General features: G+C 40.5%; 1 protein-coding gene across 1 annotated transcript in view; it reads left to right on the forward strand.

Annotated features, from left to right (window-relative positions):
* LOC122796810 (ATP-dependent translocase ABCB1-like) overlaps positions 1 to 21,570 on the forward strand; it is a 1,504,949-nt gene that overhangs the window by 1,438,262 nt on the left and 45,117 nt on the right. Inside the window, exon 25 of the mRNA XM_044065546.1 lies at positions 20,679 to 20,885. Coding sequence (XP_043921481.1) covers positions 20,679 to 20,885 — 207 coding nt within the window. The remainder of the gene's footprint in view (positions 1 to 20,678; positions 20,886 to 21,570) is intronic.

The following is a 21,570-nucleotide window of genomic DNA, read 5'->3' on the forward strand; positions in this document are numbered from 1 at the left end:
CAAACAAGCAAATTAAGCAGGACTAATAACCCCATTAAAGGGGTATATTCATGCTACTGACACCAAGAATCAAACTAAACACATTCACCTTAAAAAAATGTATACAATGTGAAGGTCTTAAAACTTTAACACCATAAATAAAACTTAACTAAAAAATTAATTAAATTTTATATGGTTAAATTCAAATACACTTTGTTTTAAAAAATACTTAAAAACAATCTAACCATATTATCTTTTCAATGATAAATTCTTTAAAATACAACTAATAGACACATAATCATTCAGTCCCAGGTAATTGTAGGCAGCTGTGCGAATTTGCCAAAAAAGTTTGCTGATTTCTAAGAGGTTTTGCCAGGGGCCACCTCTGACATCACCATCTACCTTGTTTAAAACAGTAAACTTAAAATGATGGTCAGAAAACTGGCAATATGCCTAGCAAGAGCATTATTATGTTCACCTCTAGCTATAGCGTATATGTGCTAGTAGATGCGATGCCTAAATTTTCTTTCGGTTTTACCGATATAAAATGCAGTGCATCTCTGACAAGTAGCCACATAAACAACGCCCCTGGTCTCACAATTGAATCTACCGTTTACTTTGTAAACCTGATCTCTCAAAGTAATCTTGGCATCTGTGCACACATATTTACATTGCCTACATGACCCACATTTAATCATGTCTACTTTGTGGACTCCTAAAACTTTGGGTTTAACCTCCAATAGTGATTTTAAATTTTGTCCTCTCCTAAAAGTGATTTTAGGGGTACCACCAACTAAATAGGTAGGGATCTTCAATAACCAAGGACCAATTATTTTTTAACACATTCAAAATAGATAGGTAATCCAAACTAAAAGTACACAAAAATCTAATTGCAAAGGGAACCATCTGGTTCGTGGGTAAGACAGTGTTCTCAAAACTGTCATCACCATGTGGGGCGTTTGTTACAGTAGACAGTATTGGTTTATAAAAACCCGAACTCCTTTTGTTAATGACTTCAGATTTTATGTCAAAAACAAACCCGAGAGGGTACCCTCTATTAGTAAACATACCAGTTAAACGCTCACATTCCGCTAGAAAATCTTCATGGTCAGAAACCATCCTAGCGGCCCTAACCATCTGGCCTTTTACGACCGCTCTTTTCTGATGTCTAGGATGACTACTAGTATAATGGAGGAATGCATTGGAATAAGTAGGTTTCCTATAGATAACACTCTTAAGGCTCTGATTAACCAGGTCCTTAATCAACAAGATATCTAAAAAACTAATACGCCATTCCTGTAAATTATACGTGAATTCTAAAAAACTGGTCATGTTAGAAATCCTTTCTATAAAAGAAGGAACCAAAGAAGGGTTAGCCTTCCAAAACATAAACATGTCGTCCTGGTACCTAATGTACCAGGTGACACAGTCATTAAATACAGCGTCAGGAAAAAGAAATGTCTTTTCCCAATATGCCAACACAGAGTTGGTAAAACTGCCCCCACATGGTGAACCCATCGCTACCCCTGATTGCTGCTAATAAATATTACCTTCAAACAACATAAAATTGAAATTCAATACAATTTCTAATAAAGTTTCAACAAGATAAACATTGTTGAAACTAACCTTTTTACTCCTAAGGAGTTCACATACCCAATGAATGCCAAGCTGTTGGGGGATGACAGTGTATAAATCTTTGATGTCGATGGTTAAAAACCACCACCCACTACAAAAAGGAGTAATCCCTATAACATGTAAAAACTCCAAGAATCCTTGCAGATTTGGGGCTCAAGTTCCAACAATGGTTTCAAAATGGTATCCACCAGCTTTGTTTATTCAGTTTACATTTAGCACTATGAGCAGTTTGGAAGGATCTCCTCAAGGCTCATTATTTTCACTATCGGAATGCCATGGTGGGCACTCCACCACTAACCAGCTGCCTACTCGTGAGGCAAATGCCAACAGTAATCTAACAGCTCTTTTGGAGATGATAATGTGTACCAGGACGAACCGAAAGAAAATTTAGGCAGCGCATCTATGAGCACATATACGCTATAGCTAGAGGTGAACATAATAATGCTCTTGCTAGGCATATTGCCTAGTTTTCTGACCATCATTTTAAGTTTACTGTTTTAAACAAGGTAGATGGTGGCCCCTGGCAAAACCTCTTAGAAATCTGCGAACTTTTTTGGCAAATTCGCACAGCTGCCTACATGTACCCGGGACTGAATTATTACGTGTCTATTAGTTGTATTTTAAAGAATTTATCATTGAAAAGATAATATGGTTAGATTGTTTTTAAGTATTTTTTAATACAAAGTGTATTTGAATTTAACCATATAAAGTTTAATTAATTTTTTTAGTTAAGTTTTATTTATGGTGTTAAAGTTTTAAGACCTTCACATTGTATACATTTTTTAAGGTGAATGCATTTAGTTTGATTCTTGGTGTCAGTAGCATGAATATACCCCTTTAATGGGGTTATTAGTCCTGCTTAATTTGCTTGTTTGAACACATCTAATTAACATAAGTAATTTGTATATACAAGTGCTTGTAATTTTGGAATTTTGACTTTCTTTGTCTGAGGAAGGAGTGCCATTGAGCCCTCTGAAAGCGTGTGCTTACTTTATTAAATTTCATTTTATTTTGTTAGCCTTGAACTTGTGATTCCTATAGCTCATATTCGTTTGGTTTATTTGGTTTGTCGTTTTGCTCATATTAATTTATTGTCTTTCCCAGGACCTTGCAGATAGAAGAAATAAGCTAGTTCTCAGGGGTCTTAGCTCCCTTTCTCCTGCTGTTGCTTCTGTCTCAGGGGTAATAAGCTAGTTCTCAGGGGTCTTAGCTCCCCTTCTCCTGCTGTTGCTTCTGTCTCAGGGGTAATAAGCTAGTTCTCAGGGGTCTTAGCTCCCCTTCTCCTGCTGTTGCTTCTGTCTCGGGGCTAAAAGCCCCACCAAAAAGTCTAAGGAGGCCAGGGATCATAGGAAGCAATCCCCTGACACTTCCATGTCTGTTGAGTTGGAGCCTCCAAAAAAGGCCCTGAGACCTTTGGAGCGGATGTCCCTGACTCCCATACTGGTGTCTTCTTCTCTGCTCAGTGCCCCAGCTCCCTCTTCAGCCTGGAGCTTGTGGCACCGAGTATGTCTCCGAGGGTTGCTTCCCCCAGGCATCACTCTAGACCCTCCACTGTGTTCTTGTCCATCAGGAACTCTTTGGAGAAGAGAAGAAAAGGTGCAAAAGGAGGAACCTAGATTCCCCAGAGGAATCTCTGATGACAGACACTGACTTCAGTGAAAGGGAGGGTTCCCCTAGATCTCCACCTGATGTCTCCTTTGGAGATATTTTAGAAATTCCTTGCCAGAGAGGTGGATAGTCAGCCCATAACCCTACCCTGGATGAGTCAGTGTTCTCAGAGGCCTTTGGGACCGGCCCATATAGATCCTGGGTGTTCCCCCTGCAGACCCCCTCATGGACCTGGTGTCTACAAGGGCAAAGGAACCATAAGCTGCAGAGCCTATTCCCAAAACAGCGGCTAAGATTCTTAGTGCCCCCAGGATAGACCCCACTGGACAAAGGGCATTCCAGTAGAAGTCATGGTGGTGGCAGCAGCCACCAAGAAAGAGCTTACTCAGGAAGGCTGTACTGTCCATCCCCCTAACAGGGAGTCTAGGGCTATGAACAAAGTAAAGTCCAGTGATCAGAAATGCTAGGCAGGCAATCGTAAGTATCAAACTTGTTTAATAGAATTCACAAAGCTTTCAGGCCAATGCTCTTCCTCAGTGTGTTGCATACCAAACTATTATTCACATGCATTTAAACTAAAATCTTTATGACACAGCCCATCAGAAGGGAATAACAATTAACTACAATTTCACATTTAAAGACATAAAACACATTTTAAAACATAAAATATTTCCTAAGTTAAGTCTTGCACTCTAAAATTGTAAAAAGTATAAAACATATATATAAACACACACACACACACACACACACACACATATATATATATATATATATATATATATATATATATATATATATATACACACACATACATATTTTATATTAAATTACATATATCAGTCATTTACAGTAGTTCAACAGCATTTGTATTTTCTTTACTATAGGTTTTACACTCACTGCTGCATTAATACCAGGTGGAGAGTCTGCTTGCAGTCTCATTATCCATTCATACTCTAAAGTCTCTAGTCTGTTATTTAAATCACCTCCTCTTATGCTCTTATGCATAATGCTTATAACTGTAAACTTAAATTCATGGTCTCTTCCCTTTTCATCCATGTGTTTTGCAAGTGCATTAGTTTTAACATTTCTGCATATTTCAAATTTATGTTCTGTTATATCTTAGTTCCTTCAGTAAATCCCTCTGCAGCCTTGTAAAGTGGGAAAGGCTAAATAGAAGGAAGGACAATGTATACAGGTAGCAAGATACACCACATTAGAAGTGTAACCGGTAGCATGACATTTGAATGTATATTTTACATTTATTAATGAATGTATAAAATCAACACTATTTATAATATCTTTGCAAGAGAAGCAGTTGTAATAAGGGAAGTACCTACTTTATGTGTTTGTTTAGCATTTTGTTGTTGCATATCCTTATAATAAAGGCATTTTTTCAAGTTTGCACAGTTCCTGTAGGCAAAGTAGGGTCTCTCCGCCACCAGTTGTTTCAGTTCTGGCATAGAGCCTAATAATGTCCAATACTTAGATATAATATCTTTTAGCATCATTAGTCCTTCTATTAAACCTAGTTATGTAGCATAAGGGACCTTGTTCCCTTACATGATCCCTAAGGGGAGGCCTTGAGCAGCCTACCTATCCTTGGGGGAAGTGACCTCAGCACAAGAAGCTGTTAGTAATTGGTTGTTTGGGACCATTCCTAGCTCTTTTGTAGTTCACTGCTTAAAATCCGCGTTTGCACGCATAGCGCAGCGCCGGTTAAACAAGGTTAAACTTTTTCTGGCTCCGCCAAGTCTGCTCTTCAATTTTTCCCTTAGAACTGTTCTACTTGCAATCTAAACAGCCTATACTCTATCTGAAAAGCTCAGCACTTGCTCCTAAAGCATTTTGTATACAGGTAAAGCACTCTTAAACAAAAGAAAGTACTTCATTCATCTAAATTCTGTTGAGTACCCATTTCCCTATAGGTCCTTTCTGACTCTTACACAGCAGTCTTTTTTACTATTCTAGCATGTTGAAGGGTCAGTTGCTGGCATCCTCTCCTGTTCAGCTGGTGAATCTGGGAATCTTGAGGCAATGTTACAATTGCCTCATGTACACAGACAACCCTCTCCTCCTCCCAACAAATACAAATATATGCGAGAGATGCAACTATATAGCCAAACTGGAGGCTGAGCTCTCTCAATTCAGTACTGGCAAGACCAGTCAGGAGGAGAAGGTAACCACACACACCACAAACCCAGTCTCACATAGAAGTATCACAACTGCAAACCAAACACATAAACACACAAAAACATACTCGGAGGCGCTGATTAAAAATCTACCAAAACAACAGAGGCCTCCAAAGCAGACACCCAAGCAACCACCACCTCAAGACATAGCACATGCAACACATAGTTCACAAAGTCAGTGTGCTAAACAGTCACAGCCCTTAAGGCCAAACAACATGCCAGACACACTTGCAATAGGTGACTCCATAGTCAGGCACACTGACGTCCCGCTCACCAGACTGAACAAGGAGAGGGTCACAGTAAGCTGCCTGTCGGGAGCTAGAATCCGCCACATAACACAAGCACTCAGGTCACTCCACAGCAAGTACAAATATGACTCAGTCATTGTACATGCCGGTGTAAACGACCTGAGACGTACCTCCCTGGACTGCATGAAAAGAGACATAGAGGAGCTCTCTGATTATGTAGCCCAGGCCGGTATGACCCTGACCCTGAGCAGCATCTTACCCTCACCAAGAATGATGCCACAGTACAAAGACAAAATGATCAGTTTTAACAATTGGCGTAATTACTGGTGTCATTCTAAGGGGATCCAGTGTCTGTCTGCTTGGGATGAAATGCTTGACAAGCCATGCTGCTTCGCAAGGGATGGCTTGCACCTGTCACCCCTGGGCTTCCGGATATTGGCCAAGGCTCTTGCCACCCCCATAGTGCCTTTTTTAGGCAAGGCTCAAATGACAAACCTACCTCCCTAGAAAACACAAGTGGAAAAAAACTAAGGGTAATGCTTCTCAATGCCAGAAGTCTAAACCTCAAGATGCACGCCCTCGAAGCCCTCCTCAGTATGGAGAACATCGATGTCTGTGCAGTGACTGAAACCTGGTTCAAGGCTCCTGAGAGCACCCCAGCACTATCAGGTTTTACCTCATATCATGCTTTCCGGCCCCAAAACTTGGACCGAACCACAAAAGGAGGGGGAGTATCCATTTTCATCAAAGATACCCACACCTCCAGGTTAGTGGCAACGCACGAAGCATTGGAGACTATCCAGGTGCAACTAACCATAGGCAAAACTGCCTTATAGTTTGTAGCATGCTACAGACCACCCTCTCAAACTCAGGAACCCCACACAGCCTTCCTGAAGACACTGGAGAGTATGAATGTCTCTCCAAATACCATCATTTTGGGAGACTTCAACTACCCAAACATAGACTGGGAACATTACTCAAGCCCCAACACCCTAGCCCAGAGGTTCCTAGAATTCATAAACTCAAATGCAATGGAACAACTAGTCACCATTCCCACAAGAGGAGACAATATACTAGACCTGATCATCACAAACATGGGGACAAAATGCTCCACACCGGAAGTACATCCCTCTTTGGTAAGATCAGACCATAAATTAATCTCACTGGAAATCCACATCCCGCCCCCACCCCTGCACAAAAGACCACAGTGAAGAACTTCTCAAAAGCAAACTTCACACTTCTTAAGACTGAAGTGGTATCTTTCAAGGCCCCTGGGCCAGTGGAAACCACAACCCACACTGCTGAATCCTTTGCAAATGCCTTCTATGGGCACCTTCAAGAATGCATGGATCATGCAATCCCAAATAAAACCAAGACCCATTCCCCCAAAGGCAGGCGCCTGGTCTGGTGGACCCCAGCCATAAACAAACTTTACAACAGGAGGAGGAAGCTACTACATGACAGAGCAAAATCCCTAAAAGGGAAGGCATCTCTGATCAGTACTAGCAAAAAACTATGATCACTCATAAAATCATCCAAGGCCAACTTTGAGAGAAAAATCGCAAAAGACACAAAAGACAATCACAAGGTCTTCTTTAGCTATGTTAGAAACCTGGGTGGAAACTCCCAGATATGCTCAAAGTTAGTCCAAAATGACACAAAATACACTGAACCCACTGACATTGCCAACATTCTGGCAGACAGGTTCAGTGCAAATTTCTCCTCCCCCTCCCAAAAGGAGAAATAACTATCCCAGCAGAGTGTAGCCTCCCTAACATCTCAGATGCCCAGGTGAGAGCCGCCCTCTCTAAAGCTAAAAACACAGCATCAATGGGACCGGATGGTGTCCCGGGCTGTGTGCTACATGAACTCCAAGAGGAACTAAACCCACACATAAGGCTGCTGTTTAATCTTAGCCTTACTACAGGATACGTACCCAAAGAGTGGCGTACGGCAACAGTGGTCCTACTTCACAAAGGCGGTGCTTCTACAGACCCTGGAAATTACCGCCCCATAAGTTTGACGAGCCTGGTCTGCAAATCTATGGAGAGGATCATTATGGAACTCATAAACAAAGACATTGGGGACCTGCAGACATTGGATCCTACCCAATTTGGCTTTGTCAAGGGCAGATCCTGCCTTTTGAACTTGGTCGACTTTTTTGAAACAGTCACTAAGGCCATTGATGAGGGTAAGGCAGTTCACACAGCCTACCTTGACCTTGCAAAAGCCTTTGACACAATACCCCACTCGGGCATCATAGACAAACTCACCAGCTTAAATGTAAACCCATATGTCACAAGATGGGTTGCAAACTGGCTCAAGGACAGAATCCACAGGGTCAGAGTTGCTGGAGCTATGTCAGACTCTAAGCCAGTCACAAGCGGTGTCCCACAGGGCTCAGTCTTGGTACCCCTCTTGTTCGGCATTTATTTTTCCAAGGTACAGGCAAACATAGGAGGATTGTGGCTGACAAAGTTCGCAGATGACTGCAAACTGGGCACCATAATTGATACTCCAGCAGACACAAACATCCTTCAGAGAGGCCTCATAGAAATGGATAATTGGTGCCAGAGCCATGGCCTTAAGCTGAATGCCAAAAAATGTATAGTCATACCCTTAAAAACAAGGTACCGACAAATTACCACATAGGCGGTAATCCATTAAGTACGGAAGAGGTAATCAGGGACCTAGGGACCCAGGTTGACAGTAACCTCTCATTTGACACTCACATTGCCAAAGTGGTTAGGAAGACCTTCTATATTGCCCACCTTATCATGAAGGGTTTCACATCTAGATCAGGAGAGGTCATTGTGCCCCTGTACTCTTCTCTTATCAGGCCAATGATTGAGTACAATGCCCCATTTGGGATGTATCTCACCCGACACCTGCAGCAGTTGGAAAGACCCCAAAAGTTCCTCACCAAGAGGATAAAGGGTCTTAAACATATGCCATATGCTGCCTGACTGAAAAAACTCCAGCTCTATTCAGTCGCATACCGCCTACTCAGAGGTGATCTGTGCCTGACGTACAAGGCCATGTCCAATCCTGAATTAATGGACATGCTCCACCTCAGAAAATCCAAATCCATCAGAGTCACAAGAACAAGTGACTTAAACCTCAACACAGAAATAAATAGAACATGCTGGAGGGACAGATTCATAACCCAGAGGCTCCCTACACTCTGGAACAGAATCCCAGTCCATGTTAGGCAGAGTCCCTCACTGACTCTATTCAAGAGAAATCTCGACGAGTGGATGGGAGATCGTAGGTTTACCCCGGGGGTCTCTCTGTGTCACTACTCGACAGAGGCATAGTAAACTAAACCCTAAAAGGGCATAGTATTCTCATCCTAAGGGGTGGTGTAAGCCACATACACTCTGGCTAGGCTTATAAATGCCCTAGGGCAGATAGCCTAGTATGAACCTATGAACCTATAAACCTATAAAATATGGTTTTGCACTACCTTGCCTATCATTAACCACATCAGTTTTTAGACTCTCAAGTGTAACTGCATCATAGCCTCTGTCTTTAAATTAATTTACCATATGGGCCATCTGAGTTACTTATTTTATACTGTCTGTGTTCATTTGACTTGCCATAGGTAACTGACTCCTAGTAATGCTCTTAAATATATGTGGTGCATACATACGTGTTCTATGGGTATACCTATTTGCATGTACATCCTTTTGAAAAATAGAAGTTTCAATACCATTACTAATTTTCTCTAGCTTAACATCTAAGAAATGTGCAGTGGTCAGTAAATATTCCAATGTAAACCTTCAAAAAAATCAGTAGATGTATTCATTAGTTCTATAAATGCTACCAGTTCATCAGAGTTCCCCTTCCAAACAAAAAAATGCATCATCCACAAAGCACTTGCAAAATGCAAGGTTGTGGACAAGTTTCAGGGGATCTTTGGATATAAATTGTTCCTCCCAAAATCCTGCTACAATATTAGCACTTCTTATGATAAACATTTTCACAAAAAATAAACACATTATTATTCAGAACAATATCAATCGACTTACATATAGTGTCTATTTATCTAGTTGGCATATTGCTATGTTGGCATAAGAACATATGCATTGCTACTAGTCCATAGTCATTTGGTATAACAGTAAAAAGCTCTTAATATCTAAAGTGACAAACATGAAATCTGTTGTTTCATTAGACTCATACCATTCATATAAACACATAAGGGAGCATCCCACAGAGGAGGTCCCTGGAAGAAAAGGTGCAAAAGGAAGCATCTAGATTACCCAGAGGAATCTCTCACGACAGACATTGACTTCTGTGAAGGGGTGGGGTCCTCTAGCTGTCCACCTCATGCCTCCTTTGGAGACATTAAATAAATTCTTTGCCAGAGAGGTGGGTGGTAGGCCCAAAACCACCCTCCTGATGAATCAGTGTTCTTGGAGCCCTTTGGGAACAGCCCATCTACATCATGGGTGTCACCCCTTGCAGACCTCATCATGGACCTTATGTCTGCAAGGGCATGGAAGGAACCAGACACTACAGACCCTATTCCAAAAAGAGTGAATAAGATTCTTAGTGCTCCCCCAGATAGACCCCGCTGGATGAAGGGCATTCCAGTAGATATCATGGTGGTGGCAGCGGCCACCATGAAAGAGCTTTCCAAAGAAAGATTTACTATCCATCACCCTAACAGGGAGTCTAGGGCTATGGACTGATTTGGAAACAGGGTCTACGCATCTTCCACTTTTACCCTACCTTAGTGCGTTGAATTACCTTTCCCACTTTACAAAGCTACAGAGGGATTTACTGAAGGAACTCTGTAGCTCCAGTTCTGAGTCCATGATGGCGGGGAAATGGACTTCCTTCGCCTCCTGTATGGCCACTCTGAAGTCCATTTCAAAGCATCCATGAGGCTGATTTCTCACTCAGTTGAGAGCACCTCTGGGGCAGCCAGTTCTGGCATTGCCATTTGGCATCATGCCTGGATGCAGCTATGTGATTTTGCAGAACCATTTAAGGTGTCTTTTGTCAATACACCCTTCAATGGTTCCTCCCTGTTTAGACAGACTGTTCATGACACACTCTCCTGCAATGAAAAAGATGAAAAGACCCTGTTTGCCATTGTAGTCTGATTCTCTACCCCGCAAAGTTCCTTCTCTAGGAATCAGCACGGGGGAAAGAAATTGTGGTTTGGAAAATCCCAGGGTCCTTTCCAGGACACTCATGGAGATTTTTTTCCCCAGGGGCAGAGGGGAGGAATAATTTGAGTGGTAGACACCACTTTTGGGGCAAAGGGGGTCCGCTGAATCAGGGGTATTGATATTCTTCTGCGGAGAAATCCTTGCAGCATCGCTGAGGTGTTGCCAGACTTTTCCTCTCTGGAGGAAGTTGAGGGACAATATTCCTTGCACCTAGAAGCCTGGTTAGCCAACACCAATGACCAATGGGTGCAAGGTGTTATATTCATTCAGATGTTACTCCATTCCCTTTTTAAATCTCTCCAAGCCAAAACAACACCTCCCTGATGTTCCACCCAATCAGAGGAAGGAGACAACTTGGGAAATTGCAACGTTGCTTCAAAAAAGTGTCATCCGGGAGGTCTCCTCATACCAGCGTGGATCAGGGATCTACTCCCAATTCTTTTTAGTTCTAAAGAAAACAGGGACTTCAGGCCCTTACCTGAACAAATCAGTGAAACACACAAACTTCAGGATGGTCACAGTTCAGTCCATCCTTCCCTTTCTACAGAAGGACAACTGGATGTGCTTGGTAGACCTGAAGAATGCATACTGTCACATTAAAATGAAGAGACACTCCAGAAGGTACCTATATTTTAGGCAAGGAGCCAGCCACTACCAATTCCGTGTGCTTCCATTTGATCTCACCTCATCCCCCAGGGTGTTTGCCAACTGCATGATAATAGTTGCAGCTCACTTCAGACTGCAGGGATTTCACATGTTTCCTTACCTGGATGACTGACTCCAAGTCGGACCATCCAGGCATTTACTGGTTTAGGCCAGGGGTTTTCTCTTGCAGCTGGTCCCAACCTTAGGGATCACTATAAGCCTTCAGAAGTCACAACTGCATCGTGTGCGGGTGACAGATTTTATAGGAACCAGTTTGTATACAAATAAAACCCTGGCCTTCCTTCCATCAGACAGGATTATCTCACTATGGACACATATCAGACAAATGTTAGTGGTGCCAGTGTCCTCCAGAAAATGTTGTCCTCAGGGCACTGGGTTCTAGGGCTGCAAAAATAACTTTGCTACTGATAGTTCATTTACATATGAAAGTCCTGCAGTGGATGTTGTCAGTCCAGTGGTCCCTTCTGCATTATCCTCTCTGTCATCCTATAAGACTATCTCAAGTGTGAAGAAATTCTCTTTTGTGGTGGCTTCATGACTCAGAAGTGTCTCAGGGTTGACCTTTCAATCTTTCCACCCCTGTCGCCATGTTGACCATGGATGCCTCCTGGCTGGGGTGTGGAAGCATTACCTGGGATGGACAGTTCAAGGCACATGGACTCCCCAGGAGACTGATCTGCATATCAACCTCATAGAGATGTGGGTAGTGCCTTTAGTATTCCAAGTCCTTCACTCCCTTCTTCCTCTAGGGACTATTGCAATTCAGACCGACAATGTCTGTTGTGTGGTACCTCAGCAAACAAGGTGGAGCCAAGTCCTACCCCTTTTGTCGGGGAGCAATGAGAGTGTGGCAAAGGGATCTCTCTACCAACTGCTTTCTGGTTGCAGTGCACATTCCTTGGGAACACAACATATTAGCAGACAGGCTCAGCAGAGTTCTTTTGATGCCTCATGAGTGATCACTGAAACAGTCAGTGGCAAACAGGATTTTCCTCAAATCGGGTCAACCCTGCTGCGATCTTTTTGCCTCTCCCTTCAACAACAAGAGCAGCAGGTACTTTGCCCTGATCCTTCCACAGGGGCAGTCACCATGAGGTGCTCTCGTCCATACTTGGCCCCCCAGTATCCTTTATGCATTCCCTCCTCTTCCTCTGATTCCCAAATTTCTTCAGAAAGCATGCAGGTTGAAGAGCAGAGTGATCCTCATTGCCCCCTTTTGTGTTTGGCTCACCTTTCTGTGGTTTCATTTGTTTTGCCCCACGTGGACCGTGAATATGTGTCCAGACCTTCTGTCTCATCTTTCAGGGCAAATTCATCTGGATATTTACAATTTGAAACTGACCACATGGTTTCTACAATTCAAATAATGGCTAGACAATCCAGGCTTTCTTCCCCAGTTCAAAAGATTATCATTTCCTCCTGTAAATCTTCTACCAGGAATATTTATAAAAGCAAGTGGAAGAGGTTTTCCATTTGGGCCCAGCAGCATCACATTGATCCACTTACAGCACCCATTTCAACAGTTTTGGACATCCTAGCTGGTCTTTTTCATTTTGGGGCCAGCTTTTCTACTGTTAAAGTTTAGTTAGCAGCCATTTCTAATTTTCACATTGGGGAGAATGCTACATCTCTAGACTTTGCAAAACCTTTCTCAAGGGTATGTTCCTTCTTCAACCTCCTATCAAAGATCCTACTCCTCCATGGGATCTTAAGCTAGTTCTTCAAACTCTGGTCTTAGCTCCCTTTGAACCTGCTGCTAAGGCAGAGATTAAATTATTGTCCTAGAAAACAGCATTCTTAGTAGCAATTACTTTGGCCAAGAGGGTTTCGGAGATTCAAGCGCTGTCTTCCAAACCTCCCTATCTTATTTTTCATAAAGACAGAGTTACTTTACATACTTATCCTTTTTTTCTTACCAAAGGTTGAGTTAACAAACACCAGTAATCAAACCATTTTCCCTGTGTTTTTTCTGAATTTCCAAAATAAGGGTGAATATAGGTTGCACCTTTTAGATGTTCATAGACAACTGCACTTCTACTTGGATAGGGCAAAAACATTCAGAAAATCTGATCAGTGTTTTGTTGCTTTCTCAGATTCCAAAGAAAGGAAAGCTGTTGTTAAAGCTACTATTGCTCAGTGGTTAAGGGATTATATTACTCATATGTATTCGTTGAACAATATTCCTTTATCTAGGCCAGTCAGAGCTCATTCTACAAGATCCATAGCCACGTCACAGGCCTTCTAGTGTAGAGTTTCTTTAGAAGACATTTGTCTAGCTGCTTCATGGACAATTCTTACATCTTTATTTCCCATTGTTTGTTTGTCGTTTCCTGGTTAGGGGTCGCCACAGCAGAACTCCGGTCCGTTAATGATTGGCAGTTGATTTTTATGGTGCCAAGTTGCCAACCCGACGCCCAACCTTCAGCGTAGGCACGCCCATTCACACATATCTTTTGGAGGCCACTAGACTGCGGAGAGGACATGCAGACTCCACATAGAAGGCACTCAAGCCGAGAATCGAACAGGAGAACCTCTTGCTGTGAGGCAACAACACTACCACTGTACCAGCACGGCTTATTGCAAACTTGATATCATATCCAGGAATAGGTCTACTCTTGGCTCTGCAGTGCTCTAGAATATCCTTCCATGAGGCTGCCCATATTCATGTAGCTGGGGATTCTGTCCCAAGGTTTTGATGAAGACTGAGCAGACAACATCAGATAAAGAAGTTGTATACTCACCATAATGTTCCATCTGTGTTGTCTGCTTCACTCTTTATCAACCTTCCCTCCCTCCTTCTCCCTTCCTTATTTCTGAAGGACCTGATGAATAATTCTGGTTACCTTTGTTCCTGTTTTGAGCTCCTGAGCATTCTTGTAAACTCTATTCTTTGTTTTAAGCATGTATTTCTTTCTTCTGAGAATACTGGCAGCAAACTCGATCTGAGGTATCTGAGAGAAGCTATGCAATGTATGGGTAGTGTGGGAGGAGCTCGAGCTTGGAATCCCAAGCTTGCTGATGGCTGAGTTGGTTCCGAGCTCAGAACCAAGACCCACAGGTTTTGATGAAGACTGAAGCAGATCGGTGCTGTAGCTTTCCTGCTTTGAAGGTTGCTTTAGCACATTTATCATGACCAAATGACATTCTTATATAATCTGAAAAAGTTTTGATGACTTGCAGTTGTGCTTTCAGTTCCTGATTTGATGAATGATACAGTTTTAAATCATCTGCAAAAAGATTAGAAGTCTGTACAATTAGTTGTTTTCCTGGTGCCAAATTGTAACCATGCCCTAGTCTGTTAAGTAGACAGCTTAATGTGTTAACGGCAAGGCGAAAGAGCAGTGGTGAAAGATAATCACCCTGGAATATTCCCCTTTGAATGTTTCTCCCCAAAATAGTAACTTGTCCTTTATCATGGCTTAGCTGTAAAGTGGTTTGCCACTGTTTCATGGTCACTGTAATGTAATCGATCAGTGTAGGGTGTATCTTATACATTTTAAGCAGTCTTTTATTCATGAATGCGGGATACTGTAAAATGCTTTTTTGTAGTCTATCCATGATATACTTGGATTCTTCCCCTTTTTACAGTTCTCTATTATGACTTTATTTAAAAACAAATTATACTCTGTTCCATATGACTTTCTTTTGTTATCCTTTTGTTCTAGTGCCATGATTGAGTTTTCTTCTAAGTGACTATAAACTCTGTTGGCATCAATTGCAGTATATAGTTTATACATCGTAGGAAGGCAAGTTATTCGTCTACAGTTTTTATGATAGCTTACATGTTTGCTATTAAGTAGGAGTATTGTTTTTTCCTGTTGTTAACCAAGCTGGTGTCTGTTCAGGATGCCCATATAAATAGCTCTTATTCATGGCTAAATCTTCATGTAAAGATGTTAATACTTTGAGCCAGAAGTTAGGTACTGCATCTAGGCCTGGGGTTTTCTAATTAGGAGCTTTTTTAACTTTGTTGAATCTCTAGCTGTTACTTCATCCCATTTCATATCCTGTACATTTGAACTTATTTCTTTTACGTCTTCTGTCCATTTAGCATCTTTGTTATGTTCCACAGAATCTTCATAGATATTTCTCCATAATTTATCAATTTCTTCTTTTTTTGGTGGTATTTTAATTCATTTGTCTTATTTCCTAATTCTCTATAAAACCTTTTTGGGCCATCAATAAATTGCTTATTTTGTACTTTTCCTTTATATTTATCTGCATATCTTCCAAGTTTTTCTGCCTGAGCTGATATCTTTAATTTATTATTTCCGATAGTGCACGATAGATCCAGATGATACTGCTCATTGCTTGCATCACGTCTATCTTTCTTAGTATTTTTGTTAATCTGTTCCCTCTTCTATACTCTTCTAAAAGTAACACTTCTTGTTTTAGTTGCTTTATAGTTTTCTCTATTTGATACTTCCATGATGGCATTTGATTTCTCCCCTTCCTTTCCCTTGCTACCCTGTGTTTTTGTGGTAAGACTTTATCTACTATTAATTTAGCTGCGCAGTAATATATCCTGTTTACTTCTGTTATATTGCATGAATCTTTATGAATAGTCCTAATTACTGTGTTCATTTGTTTATCAGACTTCTAACTTTTTTGGTTTTATTGACTTTCTGTAGTCTATTTCTTTGATTGATCTTAATATGTCTGTCCATCTCTATTAAATCAAGCAACTCATCTCTGAGATCATTTTCTTACAAACTGAGGGCACATTCTTTGTTCATCATTTCCTGCAGGCATTCTACAGAAAGTTCCAGATCATTTTCCTGTGTCACAGTCTCTTCAGTTTCATCCTGAGTCATCTGTTACTCTTTTGTAGGGGAACTCACTGGCCTATCACTCCACAACAATGACTGCGTCAGAGTTGCCACAGTTTCCGAATCCTTCCCTTGCTGTGCAACTCCACCTAAATGTTTCTACTGGTTTCCTGTGGAAGCCTCCAAGGTATCTTCATATGGCAACTGATCAGATATTTCCCGCTCCACTTGTTTCTCCTAAATTTGGGGATCCATTGCTCTATCCTGCTGTGATGTTATCAGAGTTTGATTTTCTACACTAAATACTTCTCTTCACAGGTAATCCATAACTTCAGTTTCTATTTCTTTAACTTTTCCATTACTAATCCTCCTTTCTACTTTTCCTCTTTGTTTTCTTGTTTTTTTATTGTAAAATTTTCTATGTGCAGATGGATGCATTTGCCTGTATTTCTCTTCAAATATCTTTGGTGCTGCTTTTCTTGTATTGATTAGTTTTGCTTTCTCCTTTGCATACATATTGCACCATATTAAATCTCTTTTTCTTTCCGGTGTCCATATTTCTTCTTCAGATGTCTCCTGCTCCTCCTGTTTCTCCTTACTTTGGGGACTTGTTGTTCTGTCATGCTGTGATATAACCTGTGTTAGACTTTCTACAGTAAATCTGTCACTTTGCAGTTATTCCATAACTTCAACTTCTATTTGTTTAACTTCTACTTTACTAATGTTCTGTTCAGCATTCCCTCCTTGTGATCTTATTTTTTTGTATTGTGAAATTTTCCGTTTCGGGATGCCTTTGCCTATATTTCTCTTTGGATATCTTTGGGGCTGCCTTTTTTGTATTGATTAATTTGGCTTTCTCCTTTACATAGATATTGCATTATGTCAGATCTTTCTTTCTTTCTCATGCCTGTATTTCTTTTTAATACCGTTAAAAAGTCTGTAGATTTTGTTCTCTATATTTTTACACTTCCTCGGTCTCTTCTTTTTCCAAACGGCCTAAGGTTTCTTGGTCTATATAATGTTTTTCATAAATCCGTTGTATAAATGAACACAATTTTTTATTTGAAGCTGCTGACAGTTTTTCTTGTAGAAGTATTTTTCTTTCCTATAATTTTGCTCTTAATCTTTTTGTATATCTTCTTTCTGGAAATTCTGGGCTTCTTGCATAGTAGTAACAATACATAATTTCTTTCATAACCTCAATAGTCGACTCTATTCATAGGTTCATAGGTGTGTACTAGGCTAATGGCCCTTGCAGCCTTTACAAGCCTAGCCCATAGAAGTGCCCTCGCATTGTGCCACCCAACGTTAGTTCCCGGTGTCTTTATCAAGTAGAGCCACTGGAGTGATCCCCGAGGTGAACTTTCTATTTTACATCCACTCATCAAGATTTCTCTTGAAGAGGGCCAGTGAAGTGCTCTGCTTGACATTCCCTCTTAGTAGACGATATGAGACAGAGAATAGCTGGCGTTTTTTGAGTCTGTCTGTGTAGTACATGTGTTTAAGGCCTAGGATCCTCTTTGTGAGGTAATTTTGGTGGCCTTTCCAGCTGTTGCATATGTCTAGTGAGGTACATGCCAAATGGGGCATTATACTTGATGATTGGCTTAATTAGGGAAGAGTAGAGAGAGATGATGACCTCTTTCTTCCTGGATGCAAAACCCTTGGTAATGAGATGTGCCACATAGAAGGACTTTCTGACCACAGTGGCAATGTGATGGTCAAAGGAGAGGTTGCTGTCAAGCTGTGTCCCCAGATCTCTTATAACACCTTCAATGTTCAGTGGGCTCCCATTGATGTGGCAATTAGTGGGAACTGAGTTTTTCCCAAAGGGAATGATGACGCATTTTTTGGCATTAAGCTTAAGGCCATGGTTTCAACACCAGTCATTGGTCTCAGTGAGGCCTTTTTGTAGGATGTCTACATCACTTAGGGAGTTAATAATGGCTCCCAGCTTGCAGTCATCTGCGAACTTGGTCAGCCAGAGTGCCTCCATGTTGGTCTGGACTTCTGAGAAGTCAGTGTCAAACAGGAGAGGACCCAGGACCGATCCCTGTGGGACTACACTCGTGACTGGTAGGCAGTCTGACTTGGAGTCCGCTACTTTCACACTGTGGGTTCTAGCTGTGAGCCAATTTGCAACCCACCTAGTGAATTACGGGTTGATGCCTAGTTTGTTGAGTTTATCAATAATTCCTGAGTGGGGAATGGTATCAAATGCCTCAGCTAGATCGAGGTAGGCTGTATGAACTGCCTTGCCCTCATCCATGGCTCTGGTGACTGACTCAAAGAAGTCAACCAGGTTGAGCAGGCATGATCTACCTTTCACAAAACCAAATTGCGTGGGCTCTAGAGTTTGGAGATTCCCTATATCCTTGTTAATTAGGTTCATGATGATGTGCTCCATAGCCTTACATATTGTCTTTATGGCACTTTTTTGGCCTATCAATTTTTGTGATTTTTGTGGACTGCTACTTCCTTCTACAACAGGGGTCCATCCTACCCTGGGCTTGGGCTAGCCCCATTGTAGGAATGTTTCCTTGTCTTGAGGATTCTGCACTGTCATTTCTTCCAGTCCTGACACCAATGCACATACCAGGATTGAGCACTTTCTCATCCTGGGTCTTGTACACCCAGCTATCTTTATATATATATATATATAATCTAAAATACAGTCTGTATATCAGTGTTGTCTTGAGATTTTATGAAAACGGGGTCCGCTTTGTGAAGGTACTCACCAAGACTGGAGGATGAATTCAATTCCAGCAATACTACTCTCCTGTACTGCTGACTTATCATTTCTCCATTCTGACCCCCTGAGTAGCCTGTCTGGTTAAATGGAAGTTAAAGATTCCACTGTACCTACTGACTCACATACATCTCATTTCTCATAGAATATCTTGTTAGTTACCAGAAAATGAAGCATCATTTAGTAGCAGATTTTGTAGATTAATTACAGATTGGCAATAGTGAATGAATTATTAAATCAATTCATAGCAGTTTCTGCTCAACCTTTTGAGTTTATTTCTGTAAATTTAATGATCAGTTTGCAGATTGGCAATAATGGATGAGTTATTAAATCAATACATAGCAGTTTCTGCTCAAACTTTGAGTTTATTCCTATAAATAAAATGATCAGTTTGTATTCTTGTTCATGAGGATATGTTGATCTTTGCTATAGGCATTGTCATAACAGTCATTTACTTCAACCCCTTAATGCAATAAATTGAAATTATTCTAGTGAAGAAAACGCCATCTCCTTTGAACCAGATAAGTGGTAAAGTATGTCCAATATTGCCTTCTAAGCCAGCTAAGTCAAACAGACATTAGTTGATGCTGACTGTCACCTGTATTGATTATGTCTGTAGACAGATCAAATGAGAAATCAGATGAAAGTATACATATTTTCCCATTATTTTTTCAAAAACAGGATGCACAGTGTGACTGGAGAATCATTTTTACTGCAAGACTAAATTACCAATTGATACATGTGATATGCAGTAGATACTCCAGAGAGATTTTAAGTGACCTCAGTTATCCAGCTGCAAAATATCACCCCGTCATCCTAACCACTATAAATTAAAGAACTAATGGAGAGTTTGTGAACACGCCATTGATGCATTTATGAATGTGTCAGTAACATACCTATCAAATGTCCAGAATATTACAGAATGTCCCTGATTCTGCCTCATATTTTACCCTATCATACAGTTTTTGATTTTCAGGTGAATTCCTGAGGATCACAGTCATGTCAATAATGGCAGATGTTAGAGTTTCATACTTATTGTTGCTCATAAAATGCATGTAGATGCAAAACCTAATTTCTGTTCAGCTTTCAGTAAATTAGAGTAATACTTGAACATTGTCCCTGATTTTTTGCCTTTGTCCCCCCACTATTTTTGGCTTTCTCCAGAATACTTGCACAGACAACTTAAAGATAAATGATGTAGCCGTCCATAAGCTCATGAATCAAAAATACAAAGAGTCAGATTTAGGTACTTCTACATGTAAAATACAGTATATGTAAGGATTTATAAATCAACAAGTTGCATTACTTAACATTATGTTACATCTTGGTAATAAATCTTGATAGTGAATGTTTTAAATTTGTTTTAGGTGTGAATCTCTATGAACTTCATTTAGTATTGTTGTAAAAATCTCTGAAGCATTATTCACCTCATTGTTTGTTCATTGTTCTAATTAGTGAATACATTTTGTTTCTTTGTGCCCTCTCTCTGTCTCTTTCTCTCTCTCCCTCCCTCTCTCTCTATACATACATATGTGTGTGTATATATATATATATATATATATATATATATATATATATATATATGTGTGTGTGTGTGTGTGTGTGTGTGCGCAAAAAAGTGGTGCTACAGTTAATTTATCTTTAATATTTTGCAGCGTTTAGATGGGATTACGATTCAGTCACTGAATGTTCAGTGGCTCCGGGCTCGCATAGGCATTGTGTCTCAGGAGCCAATATTGTTTGACCGCAGTATCGCTGATAATATTGCATATGGTGACAATAGCCGAACTGTGTCTGAGGAGGAGATCGTTGAAGCAGCTAAAGCCGCAAATATACATTCCTTTATTCAAAGCCTTCCAGAGGTAATATTTTGCAGAATTCTTTGTATTGGTATGAAAAAGTATTTCACATATGTTACTCTGTGATGTCCTGTGATTATTACACATCAATACAATTTATTGTAGAGTGAGTATTAAAGAAAAGCACTGTCCCTTTCAGAATAACACCACATACAGGTGAGCAGGATGCAACTGTGCTAGCAATATCCACTGTACATAATCAGCATCATCATCTGCGATCATATTGTTCAGCTGTAAATACCACAGCACCTGTGTTGGCACAATAATGCTTCCATCATATATCCATCACATATCTTAAACTTGGATGCAGATAAGTAACTGTATGTACATACAATCATATTTGCTGTCATCCATCTCCTACATATACTGTAGTTATAATTATCATGTTTGTAAAAGTCAGCTGTGTATTCACATGTTCCTATGTCTGTTATAACAGTGAATATTTTAAGGTAAACATTTACAAAAAATAACTATTAATGTGCACATGAATATGTAATAGAGATATTTTTTTCACAATATTCATTAGTACAAACATTTCTGTAATAATATTGAGAATATGTTATTTACAAAGCAGAATTTATGCATGTGTGCATAAATGTGCACATAATATCAGCACTGCTGCAAGATGCTTGTTATAGAAAAGTCATGAATATGTAAACATAATATCAGGGCTGTTACATGTTTCATA

Source organism: Protopterus annectens, chromosome 3.part0 (genome assembly GCF_019279795.1).
Source record: "Protopterus annectens isolate FY-2018-M chromosome 3.part0, PAN1.0, whole genome shotgun sequence".
In the NCBI taxonomy this organism is placed as follows: domain Eukaryota; kingdom Metazoa; phylum Chordata; order Ceratodontiformes; family Protopteridae; genus Protopterus; species Protopterus annectens.